Source organism: Sceloporus occidentalis, unplaced genomic scaffold, assembly GCF_023333645.1.
Source record: "Sceloporus occidentalis isolate IW3139 unplaced genomic scaffold, rSceOcc1.0.p SCAF_3, whole genome shotgun sequence".
Lineage (NCBI taxonomy): Eukaryota > Metazoa > Chordata > Lepidosauria > Squamata > Phrynosomatidae > Sceloporus > Sceloporus occidentalis.
In genome coordinates, this window is record NW_028316983.1 from 43,284,389 (window position 1) to 43,298,552 (window position 14,164).

The 14,164-nt window shown below is 39.1% G+C and overlaps 1 protein-coding gene across 3 annotated transcripts in view; it reads right to left on the reverse strand.

The window, feature by feature from the left end:
- Nucleotides 1–13,354, reverse strand: part of MMP24 (matrix metallopeptidase 24) — a 37,853-nt gene extending 24,499 nt beyond the window's left edge. Inside the window, exons 1-2 of one of the 3 annotated variants that reach the window (XM_089514218.1) lie at nt 13,203–13,354; nt 107–255 (exon numbers count right to left, since the gene is read on the reverse strand). In XM_089514218.1, the coding sequence (XP_089370344.1) occupies nt 107–255; nt 13,203–13,334 (281 nt within the window). In that variant the 5' untranslated portion in view covers nt 13,335–13,354. Of the gene's footprint in view, nt 1–106; nt 256–2,038; nt 2,054–13,202 lie in introns of those variants that run through there. The other 2 variants (XM_089514219.1, XM_089514220.1) reach the window with 2 other exon arrangements.
- Nucleotides 13,355–14,164: the final 810 nt, after the last annotated feature.

Here is a 14,164-nt window from a genome sequence, read left to right on the forward strand (position 1 = left end):
ACTCCTGACAGATGTTCACACAAAAGATTGTTCACATAACAATAATCGATTAATTTAATTTTTGCAAATATCGTGCTTTCAAAGTATTTGCAACAATGCCACTTACTCAATAGTGGTCTGGTCCAACACCCCTGTTACTGGGATACCATAAAACTGCTGCATAGTGGTGACTGCAGACTGCATAACTTTTCCTGAGTGCAGAGCAGACATTCGGGTGTCAGAAGGAAGCAGATAACCATACGCTTTCAACCAGCTCTGAAAAATACAGTGACAAACAAAGGCAAATTTATAACATAACTTGATTTGACACTGCATACATTGGAATATTAGGGTTATTATTTAAAGAACAACATATGCTGTTAGTTTAAATTCTGAACTAAAGCAGTTTGCTTCATCTTACTGTAGTCATTCATTTTACTTGATAAATCTGAACACTTGTTATTTTAAGGATTAGAGAAAAGCACAACATGAGCAAAACCTGATTACAATAAGTAGTGCTGGCCTGGTAACTTCCCAGAGGTGGTTAAATTACCACGTGTGTGCAAATTTAGCTCTTTTGTCTGCCCACAAATCATCAATGTACAGATCTCAATTTCAGCTTGTATGCTTATTTATTTAACCATATGCCAAAACAGTTTGTTAGAAAGATTTACCAGACACAAACTCTTTCACACACTTGTATTCTGTCATGCCTATCATTTATAAACTACTTGGAGGGCAGTCCACAGGGTGTAATAGAAGTGCTGTGAACTAGGTTCTGTTCTGGTGAGAATCAAATTAGAAAGTAAACAAGGGGGAAACTAATTTAAATATGACCAATATTTAAGATAGTCTTAGAACCTATTCTCTTTGAATGACAGAAAACTTTGTTATATCAGGTCTGAGACTATTTGCTGTGCACTAGTTGTCCCACTTGGTATTCCTCTCACAGTTGCAGTCATTGCCCATTCTTGCTGCTTTGAAAGAAGGGTGTCAAGACATGGTTCTTCAAACTGTCCTTTTAACCTGTTCTTATGATTGTTATGCTGTTTGTAATTATTCTGATAATGGTGATAATTTTAATGGTTTTTTACTTATTTTGTTTTTATTTGTTTATAATGTTGTTTCTCAGATGCCCTGAGAACTTTTTATAGTGGAAAGATGAGGAAAAATGTAATAAATAAGTAAATGGCCTCACATATATATAAGGAAAGGGTGAATTTCAGAATAAAATGGGCATATGGATGCCTGCACTGCTTTGAGTCCCAGTCTTGGGAAAAAGACAAGAAATAAATAAAATGGCTGCTAGATTATTAATAGAGTCAAATGGAATAATTCTCCCACTCTGTGCACTACCTCCTATAAGTCTATCCCCAGAGATGTTCCTCTGTTCCTAGCTCATGGAAGTAAGGCACATAAATCAAAATGTTCCCAGAAAAGTTGTGAAAGCTTCTGATTCTAATTCCTCTTACTAGCATATCTCTCTTTGCTTTGTAAATTCACCCTATCCATTTCATGCCACTTTAACCTATACTTACAACTTCAAAAGTTTGGACAAGAACACAACTAGAGGGATTAATAACAAATTGGTAATATAAAAGAAGTGGAACCTGCAAATAAAATAATGCAGTGCAGAATATTCATGTTCAGGGTTAGCCATTTACTCTTCTGGGACACTCAACCACCACCATGCCAGACATACATGAAACAGTTGGCCAGAAATTGGTGAGCTTTGAATGCAGTCACATCTCATTGGGTTGGTTTTGGGTCCTGTCTCTTTATTTTTTTTCTAAGGATTTATGGGATGTATTTTTGCAAATCTCAGATTTTCCCAAACTTGCTTATATCCTTCTCATATATGTAGGTGGCATGGTTTTGGCTATACAAAGACCAGGAATAAGCATGTTATTAGTACATAGAAGTCTGCAAGGAATTTGTAACTGGAACATTATAGCTACCAGATAAATAGCTTAGAAGAAAAAGGTGAAATTAGATTGAAAGAATGTTAGTTCTTCCTTGAAAGTAAACCATAGAAAGCAACCTTAACAGGTATTACTACCTATATATTCCACAATAGGCTTCAACAGCATAATGCACATGGATCGTGCAAATTCTGATGGCAAGGCGTTTGCAGACCTGTCAAGTATTGAGCAGAGATCACAAGTTAAATAAATTCAATATATTTTCAAGGCAGCAGTGATGTTACAGAGTATGATATCAAGCAAATGCAACTCTACTGTTCAAATGACCCACACTATTGTAATCAAAATGGCCAAGATTATGACAGCCAAATGAAACATTACATTCATCACACTTTTAAAACTCTAAGAAAGGATCCATCAGAGGGAGGCATTTGGGCTTCAGCAAATGCCTTTTTTGTGGCCTGTGAAGCTCTTCAGAAAGTATGGCCTGTTACAGACTGCCAAAATAAAGCTGCTTCGGGTCTCTTTGGAGGTATGCTATTTAAATGATGCATGGGTCCTAAGAGTCCGGAGGTCACGCCAAAGCCACACTCCATTCCTAAGCACTGGAGTGCAGCTTTGGTGCAGCTTCCAGATTCTTAGGGTGCATGCATCATTTAAACAGCATACCTCCAAAGAGACCCGAAGCAGCTTTATTTTGGCAGTCTGTAACAGGCCTATATCTCACTAATTCAGATGGAGAGTGGAACAGGGACAGTGCTTAAATAGAATTTAGCCATCCCAGCAGACAATCAGTTATGTCTCTGCCCAAGGTCTCTTCCCATGCTTTTCTTTAACTCCAGCAGCCCAGTGCAGGAAGGCAGTATTCAAAACTATGACACAGTTAAGTAAGAAGGAGAACTATCATGAGTAAAAGACAAATTAACAGATAGAAAGATGGTTTTAAGTTTTTATATTTTCATCTACAGTATATTCTGCCTGAGACTGTTGTTGCTACATGCTTCCAAGTCATTTTTGACTTATGACGATCCTAAGGGGAACCTATCACAGGGTTTTCTTGGCAAGTTTCTTCAGACAGGGTTTGCCATTGCCATCCTTTGAGGCTGAGAGAGTGTGACTTGCCCAAGGTCATCCAGTGGGTTTTTATGCTTGAATGGGGAATCGAAACCTGATCTCCAGAGTTGTTGTCCAACACTCAAACCACTACGCCACTCTGGCTCTGCGTGAGATTAGCCAAACAAAATTAAACATGTTTGAAAGGAAATTGGTGGTCCCAACTTAAAAATCTAAGAAGTGGCTTTCAGAAATGAACAATACAATTAAAAAAAATGTGGAGTGTTTTCCAAACCTTAGACAAATGTTTATCATTCTCCAAAAGCCCATATTCCTGGTGTTTCTAGAATCTGGATTCTTACATTGGTAAAGTTAAGGCAAACCAATCTTACCAGTATATTTTCAAAAACCTGGTTCCCCCTACTCAAAATTTACAATACTTTTTCCCCCTTCTGGATGGTTGTCTAAAAAAATTAGATTTGAGGACCTGATTATAGAATAGAAATTATTCAAATATAAAAAGCATGAGAAAATAGTAACAAAGAAAATATTCCCTAGACCCTTTCAATCTGATATACTCCACAAACTGGGAATGTTAAAATATTACGATACAACAGTATCTATGACTGATATAAATGAAATCTAGTAGAAGAATGTACTCAAATGAAATAGTAAAGGGGGGGATATAACTGGATTTTGCACTGCAAGCTTGCTTCAGAGTGATAAATGATAGCTGAGGCAGAGCATATCTTTTAGTAAACTTGTTTTCATACAAGAAACTGAGACAGATGGAATTTTATTCCCCCCCCCCCCCATGGAAGAAGAGGTCAAATAGTCAATTGCTAGTTTTCAAACAGTGGAGTTTTAGTGCCTTCATATGGTATCTTAATTAACTTTTAGTTACCTCCATCAGTAACTAATGTCCTTCTTTCCTCCTTTTTATACTGTAAGAGACTAACATGACTACTTCTTTGAAAACTTCCAAAGCGGTTTTCCTTGTATCTATGCATATTTCTCAATTTCTATGGCCCCAGCCATCTTCTGAGCCCATAGAACAGCTAAGATCCTGTATGCTTGGCTCGGTGCTTTATTTGGTCACAGTGGAGTAATATGCATAGAATCATAGAATTGTAGAGTTGGAACTTGGAAGAGACCACAAAGGCCATCCAGTCCAACCCCCTGCCATGCAGGAAATCTCAATCAGAGCTTGAGGAACTCTCAATCAAAGCAAACTGCATTTTGGAGAGATAGAGGAAGAGAGATGCATCTTACTGTATATTACTGTATAAGCTACATAAATTGTGTGAGCAAAAGACAGTGAAGAAATCTAAAGCTTGACTGAGTACAAAACAAAGGGAGGGAAGGTATGGGAGAGGCAAGGTTAACTAAGGATAATGTGAACAAATGAAGTACTCATGTTTGATTCCCTGGCTATTATGGTCATCTTCCAAGATACCAACTTATCTCTAGAAAAATAAGATATACATTATTCCAGAAGTAGGAAAAGTTAATTTTCTGGACTATAACTTCCAGAATCCCCCTGCGAGCATGGCTAACTGTTATTCAAAAATGACATTTTCAAGCTCTGCATTATTCCCCAGCAAACATTTCAATTTATTGCACTAAAAATAATCTTAAGAGGTTTCATTATGTTAAGGAAAATTATGGTAGCAAGGTATTTAATATCTGAAAGGCACTATTTATTGTTTTTATCATTGCAATTCTGCAACAAAATGAATTATCTACAGCAATACATTATGGGGTAGAACAGGGCTCAAATTAAACTCATCTACAGAACTGGAACATACATGTCCTGGTGACTTTTGTTTCCTGTCAAAAATATTTGAACTGTTTGATCCAGTTTTGGATAATATTAGACAATACTAGGATAGAAATTAGCAAAGTACCTAAAACATATTCTATTAGTGACCTTAAAATACCATTTTAAGTTGTGTCAGTTTTATCACCGCCATATCGCAGGGCAGGGCTCTGAAACTGCTACAAGAAAGGCATGTATCTAATGCCATCTAAGGCATTTATGGCAGAGATTAAATCTGAACTCCGGATTTCCTAGTTCACAGCACAGATATAAAGCAATTATTATAATTAATACCATTACGTACTAAAATAATCATAAAAATCCATTCCCAAAATAGGGCATGATCATTCTAAACCTTTATGGTCAGAAATATTTTTTCAATCTTCTTCCTCGCCCCCCACATTACCTGACACCAGAACTGACCAGTAAATTGAACTAGGCATCCCCTGTTGGTCTGTAACAATTTTATTTTTACAAATATTAATATATATCATATTAATCTAAGAAACTGTAAGCTATGTGGACACCAATCAGTACTGAAGGAAGGCTAAACTATATGTCTAAAATGACTAATATCCAATTTGAATACTTGCTGCACTAGCAGAGAATTCCTTTGTTGGAATATACTGACTGCTAAATCAGCACAATGTCACAAAAGAGGACACTAGGCTGCCTTTGCAGACAGACATGTCAGTGCAAATATTCAGCCAGTCTAGAAGAACCTAAAGCAGCATAAGCTCAAGTCCCGATTTGGTTTGTGAGAGCAGCTGTGGTGCAGCTTTTTAGCTACATGTATATATGAGAAATAATTGCCCTTTTCACTATTTAAAAAACAAAATAGTTTGCAGTAGTAAAGTTCTAAACAAGGCCTTCCTGCTATTGTCATCTTGTAGGTCACCATTATCAGCATATATCTAGAAGTATAAAATCCACTTCTTTTTTAGAATAAATGTTCACAGATCAGCATTAAATCCTAAAGCAAAAATTAAATTGCCCCCAAATTGCTATGTTTGCATGTTAAATATATCCTTTACCTTTTTAGTTGCACACTTGTTTTAGCATTTTACACATACACTTATTCAAAATATCAACTGATAAATCAGTCTTAACAGTAGAAAACTATTTTCCCCTGCTGTTACTCATCCACTGCCAAACTATGATGGCATTGTCTAGCCTAGTAGAATATTTTGTAAGAAGATACTGTAGTTGTTGTTTTTAATGAAGGAAGTCCTTGCTACAGCAACTTCATTGTTATTTGCATTAAATGTTATCCTTTCTTGCTCCAAACTACAAGGGACTCTATCCCTACTTAACAAGGTTGTAATAATACAAAGTACAAGTGTATCAATTACAGCAGTTTCATCCCACTTTAACAGTCATATCTCCATCAGATGAAATGTTGCGTGTAATGCAGATACACAGAAAAGCACCAAGGACTGATTACTATTATTCCAACATTTCATACATCTAAACTCTATATTAATTCAATAACAGTATTAAACTAAAAATAAGTAAATGTATACTTTAACATTCATCTATTTAACTACTTAAATATATACCATGTGTTATGACTTATAAAGCTGTATACTGCACATGTCTAGGTCATCTAAAGAACTGTATCTCTCCATATTGTAGGAATCAAAGATATAGCCGTGTTAGTCTGTAGAATAGTATGTAGAGAGATCTTGTAGCATCTTTGAGACTAACTCAAAGAAATTGGCGGCATGAGCTTTTATAGACTTAAGTCTACTTCCTCAGATGCATTAGGTCCTAACGCATCTGAGAAAGGAGACTTAAGCCTATGAAAGCTAGTGCTGTTGCCTTCTTTCTTTAGCTAGTGTCAACTGTCTCTCTCCATGTGAGACTGCCTGGATTTTAAGAATTATAGCCCTTCTCTCAGCCCCACCACCATCAAGAGTATGTTTGGTGAGGACAAGAGAAAGGGGCTTTTTGGTGGCCGCTCCCAGGTTATGGAATGCCCTTCCCAGGAAAATTAGGTTAGCTCTCTTCTTATTGTGACAGGCTGTGTTGATATTTACTGTGTTGTTCTTGCTGTTTTATTACTGTTGTGTAATGTATGTATTGTATAAAATCATCCATCTCAGGATAGAGGGTGGCATATAAAGTATTTATTTACTTATTTTGTAACCCAGTTTTCCAGAATTAGGGTTCCAGTACAGAAAAGATCCATTGGTTCATACAAACATCAGTATTTGTGCAATGGTACTCAGAGAACATCCATGTCTGAAGATCTTAAGACACAAGGGCAGGATGATATGGGAGGAAGTACTCCATCAGGTATAGGGATTTAATTCTTCTTCTAGTTACTTCTTTAAGGTATTGCTGAATAATTTCAGAAATTTTCCTCCAACTGCAAGAAGTCTTTAAAAACCACACTGTTTCTGAAGACTATTTGCAATTCAGGTTATTTCCTTGAGCACAAAAGTCACACATGGTTGTTTTGCACAGAAAATATTTTCTATGCAGAAATATTAATTCCTGCATAGAAAATGTTGCTTTCTACACAGAAAATACAATTTTTATGCAAATCAACCATATGCAAATTGTATACAGAATAAATCCCCAACTATAGCATTTTCTGCACAGGAATCAAGACTTCTGCATTGACATATTATTCTCCACACAAATTGTTGTTTTCCGCACAAAATGTGTGAATTCACGTGTGTGAATTTTGTACAGAATATGTCTCAAACTGCAAAAACTTGGATCAGTCCAAAAATCATCTTGCCAGGGTTTCTCAATATTTGAAAAACATGTTTTTCAACCATTTCTCAAATATTTTCTAATGTTCTTTCCATCCTTAGCAAAGTGTTGGGATCCCAAACTACTTAAAGCTTTAAAGAAAATTTCTAGCAGGTGGAACTAGGCTCAGAAATAAATAGATAACTAGTGCAATTTTTAAAGATTTTACACAGTACAGTTCCACCAGGGCAAACAATTAAAACTCTAGCAGCCACAATCTGTACTAATTTAAACTTTCAAATCATGTTCACTGCACAAATAACACATTATAGTGGTTCAACGGTTGGCTAACTATAGATAAGTCATTCCTCTCCAGGAATGGCTGCAAGTTTGTGAACAAGATGAATCTGGTAAAAGTACCCTCTGTTTCTGAAACCATGTGGGACTCCTGTGATCATGCTAAATCAAGTAGTGCATCCGGGTAGATTGCAATAATGAATATGCTAATTTGGTACCAATTCTACTCTTTTTAGTTGAAGGTGATGATTACAATAAAAACACATAGCCACCTGAAGTAATAACATTCTCAGGACCTCTCTACTGGAATTACTGGAAGTAGGGCTAGTAGGACAAAGTCACAGTAAATACCTTATAAATGACATTTGACCATTTAAATCAACCCATCCCAAAGTAGACTGTTTTTAAATTGTTATAACAAGAGCCAACCTATTTCTCCTTACCCTGATTCAATCCATTATCCTGCCTACACGGTTCTTGTGGGATATGTTTCCTGCAGTGTGCATGTTTCTCATTTTTATTGTCTATAGGGCTGATATTTTACTGTGCTTTCTTTGGAAGGCTCTGCTATCTCTACAACGTAACCGAGGGTGCGCTTGTGCCTCCTCACGTCTAACAGTTTGGCAAAGAAGGGTTCGGCATGCTAAAAGCCTCAACAGAATTCAGTGCCCCAGACTCTACTGTTGATTTAAATAGTGTTTTAGCAGACACTTTCATAATACAAACACATTGTGCCTGCTCATTTTCTAGTTTTTGAGTCAAAGTGGAAATGAAAATAATAGCTGTTCCTACAATTCAAATGGCTAGAGTACAAAAAGTCCAGGCTTTGAACACGGACCCCAGTTACCTTTGTTTTTGCCAGCTCAGTGGACAATAACACCTATGAGAATATGCCTAGTTTTAGTGGGAAATATAAATTATTCTGCTGTTATAATTCATTTTATACTTATTTATGATTTTCCTTTCTTCTGTTTTCGATTTCTGTCTCCCACATACCATCAGTATAAATACCATAAATATGTAGATGGAAATGTATTTATGTGCACATATTTATTACACAATATATAATTTCTGGATTACTTGTCAAGACAGAAGTAACCAATTTACTGTTCATTCACACTGGCAAGTCAACTTTTACCCATTCTATTCACAACTAAAGCAGGATCTCTCCACAATAATGAGAATAATACAACTGAGATGAAAACAACTACAACTACAACAGCAAGCCTGCATGCAGTTTCTCAGGTATACATCTCATTAAATTCAAGGAGACATATTCACACATAATTAATAGGAGGACGGCATCCCTGGCTGTCACACAGAACTACCACCAGGGATGGAGAAATTCTATAGCAATTTTTGTATTGTGTGTCAATCCAGAAAAATTTAGTCACAGTAAGTAACTTGCCCCATAGGAATAAAGTATAACTAAACTTTCTGTTGACTGGGACTAGAGAATTTGAGACTATTGAAGGTAATTAATCCAAAACACACAAACCCATCTATCAAATCCCTATAGCTATAATTCTATAGCTAGTTCTCTGGGTTATCTTGTTTTTCTGAATGAGGCTGCATCCAAACTACAGAAATAATCCAGTTTGACACCAGTTTAACTGCCATGGCTCATTGCTATGGAATTGTAGTTTGTTGTGGTCTGGTCAGTACAAATGAACATTCCCACTCTTGATTTCAGTCCATTCTATAGCTTGTGTGTTTGCTTAATGGTCAATTTTGCAAATACATGCAAAATCTGGGACCTACTTTCCGTGTGCCCAAAGCCTTGAGTTCATGCCTTGGGGCTTTCAATGTTCTTTCCCTTAATCAAACAGAATCCCTTTCCCCTGTGGCTTTGCAAAGTGTTGCAAAAGAGTGTTTACTATGGCTGCATCTACATTGAAGAAATAATCCAGTTTGGCACCACTTTAACTGACACGGCTCAATGCTATGGAATACTGCGTTTTGTAGTTTTGTGAGACATTTAGCCTCCTCTGTCAGAGAGCTCTGGTGCCACAACAAGCTGCAAATCCCAGGATTCCACAGCATGGAACCAGGGCAGTGAAAGTGGTGTCAAACCAGATTATTTCTGCAGTGTGGATGCAGCCTATGTGGCATGCAGGACTGGTGTTTGAACAAGCTGGAAGATCTCTTGGGTGTTCTACCAAATACTATTGGCAGTGTGTTGGTGTTATGAAACAGACTGGTCATGCATCAAGTGTTTTATGCATCGGTCAGGTACACCAGCTGTCACAGCCTGGTGAAGGTTTTACAACTGCAGAGGTAACTCTGTGGAAGAGAAGACTGCAAGCAGTAGGTCTCAAGCTGCATCCACACTACAGAAATGATGCAGTTTGACACCGCTTTAACTGCCCTGGCTCCATGCTATGGGATTCTGGGCACTATAATTTGTTGTGGCCTCCACTCTGGTGCCACAACAAACTGCAATGCCCAGAATTCCTTAGCATGGGGCCAGGGCAGTTAAAGCTGTGTTAAAATGCATTATTTCTGTGGTGTGCATGCAGCCTCAGAAAATGGGTTGTCCTTATTTCCTCCTCAAACTAACAGCATCTGTCACATTAACACAAAACCCTTCAAAACCAATCTAGTCTGTACTGAAATAAAGTTTAATGTTATCCACGCAAAAAAAAAAAAGAAAAAGAAAAAAAAAGAACTGGTCCTCTTGCTTCTTTGCGTCGTTCCAAATGCTAAAAAGTGTATCAACTTTTGTCCAAAAAACACTAAAGAGATAATCCAGCCTGAGCCCACTTTAACTGTCGTTGCTCGGTGTTAGGGAATCCTGGGAATTGTAGTTTATTGTGGCACCAGTACTCTCAGACAGAGGTGGCAATATGTCTCACAAAACTACAGTTCCTGGAATTTCCTAGCATTGAGCCAGTGTAGTTAAAACGATCTCAAACTGGATTATTTCTGCAGCGTGTTTTGGACCTTAGCATCTCTTCAAACCACAAAAAGTTGCATCTTTAATTATAGTTTTTCACTGTTGCAGTTCTTACCATTGAGAGAGATCCTACACATCAACAGAAAGGAAAACTCGCAAAAGATGATCAGTATCCCCTCCGCCACCACCACACACCGTTACAACACACAGCACAACAATTACTATCAAGTCATTTTTCTGTGTACCTGTCTCTTGGCACAAGGGCACTATATGCTTAGGCTGCATCCGCACTGCAAAATAATCCAGTTTGGCACCACTTTAACTGCCACAGCTCAGTGCTCTCGAATTCTAGGAACTGTAGTTTTGTTGGTCATTTAGCTTTCTCTGTCAAAGTGCTCTGGTACCACAACAAACTACAGATCTCAGAAATCCATAGCAATGAGACATGCAGTTAAAGCAGTGCAAAATTGGATTATTTCTGCAGTGTGGATACAGCCTCAGACAGACAAACAATCCAGCGAACACTCAAAATCCCCAACTGTAAGGATGGTAAATGAAATAATCCTTTCTGGTCCCCCACCCACCCAAATAATGGGAGCGGTTTATCTGTCTGGACCCCAACAAAACAACAAAAGAATCCAGTTTGACACCTTTTCTCCCTTTTCTTATCCCCTCAAACAGCATCTCTGAGGTCTAATCACCCCTAGCCCTCACAAGTGCTGCCACTTATTCCCTGCACCCACATAGCAATCTGGGCTGTATCTACACTGTAGAAATAATCCAGTTTGACATCACTTTAACTGCCATGGCTCACTGCTAAGGAATTCTGGGAACTGTCATTTATTGTGACACCAGAATACAGCCGGTATAGAAAGACATACAAAGCAAAGCTCTGGTGCCACAACAAACGGCAGTTCCCAAAATTCCACAGCATGAAGCCATGGCAGTTAAAGTGGTGTCAAACTAGATTATTTCTGCCTTGTGGATACAGCTCCAGGTTCTCCTTTTCTCTATGTTGCCTCCCTGCCAGCCATCTCACACTCAGTCATCCATCCAGGCTATGGGGGGGGGGGAGTGAGGGCCCAAATAAAGCCCCCCCACACCCAGGGCTAGCCACGTGGGCCACACACACACACACACACACACACACACACACATATGCATGCACACGCACACCATATATATATACACGTATACTGTACATATACACATATATATACATATGCACATACAGTGTATGTGTGTATATATATACATACATACATATATACATACACACCATATTTGCATACATATATACATATACATGTACAGTATATATATATATATATACACACACACACCATACACACACATACACATATGTATACATACATACATACATACATATGTAATACACATACCATACACACACATATATACATGACCACGCACACACATTCGTGTGCACACACACACACATATACATATACACACATATATAATATACACATACATACACATACTCATATATATAATGTGTATATATGTGTGTATGTATATACCAGACACAAACATATACATATACAGTATGCATATATACCATATTCTGTACACACATATACACATATATACATATACAGTACACACACCATATACACACACACATATATACATGCGCAAACATATAATATACACATACATACACATACTCAAATACATACTGTGTATATATGTGTCTGTGTGTGTATGTATATATATATATATATATATATATTCCATACACACACACATGCGTATACAGTATGTATATATACCATACACACACACACACATATATACATATTCAGTATGTATATGTACCATATACACAGATATATATATATATACATATACACATACAGTATGTATACATACCATATACACACATATGCACATACCTATACACACACACACACACACACACACACATATATATATATACAGTATATAGATAGATATAGACAGATAGATACCATATGCACACACACATATACATATACATACACACACATATATACACACACATACAAATACATACACGTACATATACACACACACACACACACACACATATACACACATATACAATAATAAGGGTATCACTGTTGTGTAGGGTTGGGATGCTGTCCTACTTCGGTGGTCCTTCATCCCAAATCCACACCGCAAGGATGGATCCCTTGATGGATGGAGGGCCAACCCAGAGGCACCCCAGACCGGCTGCAGCCTGCCCCCGTCCCCTCTCCGCCTTCTCCCCTTCCTCTCCCCGCAGCCCACCCTCCCATGATCCAGGCCCTCCTTGGCAGGGGAGAGCAAGGCCCACCCTCCCTGCCTGCCTCTCTCCCTGGGCCCTCTGCCCTCAGTCCCAGCCACCTTGGGGCAACTGGGGCTGCCTCTGGGGAAAGGGCCTGCCTGCCTGCCTGCCTCTCTCTCTCTCTCTCCCAAAGGGATGCTGTCTGGGGAGGAGGCTGCTCTGCTCTCTGCTGCTTCCAGCCAGGCGGGGCTGCCTACCTACCGGGCCGACGGAGGTCTCCCCAGAGGCGCCCAGCAGCAGGGGAAGCAGCAGCAGCAGCAGCAGCGGCAGGAGAAGCAGGGAGCCCCGGGGCTGGGCAGCCAGGGAGCCCCGCTCCATCGCAGAGGGGCCCATCCCTGCACCTGCTCCGGCGGCAGAGCAGGGCCCCGACCGACGCGCATGCGCAGCAGCAGCAGCAGCAGCAGCAGCCTGGGAGGTGGGATGAGGAGGATGGAGGATGGAGGAGGAGGAGGAGGACAGGGACCAGGAGGACCAGGCAGCCCACAGAGGAGGGCCTTGCAACGTGTAGAAGCAACCAATGTAAACAGAAATGCAAAACCAGGCTGGTCATGTTCCGAAGACATTACTGGAATTGAGACATCTGGACATGTCCTGGGCATCCTGTCCTCCTGACCACAAAGGAGAACAAGGCACCCCAGAATGGAGGGCCTTGCAATGTATAAATGACCCACTGTAAAGAGAAATGCAAAACCATGCTACTTAAGCCATGCTCAAAATGGAGGACCTTCCAGGGGGAAAAATGAAGGATCTCAATGGATAAAAAGCTCAAAACACTCACAGAAATATGAATTCATGCTTCTTAGGATTGTAATCGAGGACATTGTTGGAATTCCTCTTGGACAGAAGGTTGAAATGGAGGGCAGGTCCTGGAAAAGGAGGACCTCTGGTCACCCTGGACCACATGTCCTAACTGCAAAGGAGGACAAGGCACTACAAAATGTAGGACATATAAGGAAACGGAGGACCTTGCAAAATTGATATCTTTCATTGGCTGACCAAAATGCACAAAAGACTTGAGCCAACCTAGACAATGAGGAAACTGAAATAGTCAAGGAGTTCTCATGCGTAGGAGGATCAAACATTGATCGGAAAGGAGACTGCAGTTAAGAAATCAGAAGACTAAGAATGTGGAGGGCAGCTATGAAAGAACTAGAAAAGGTCCT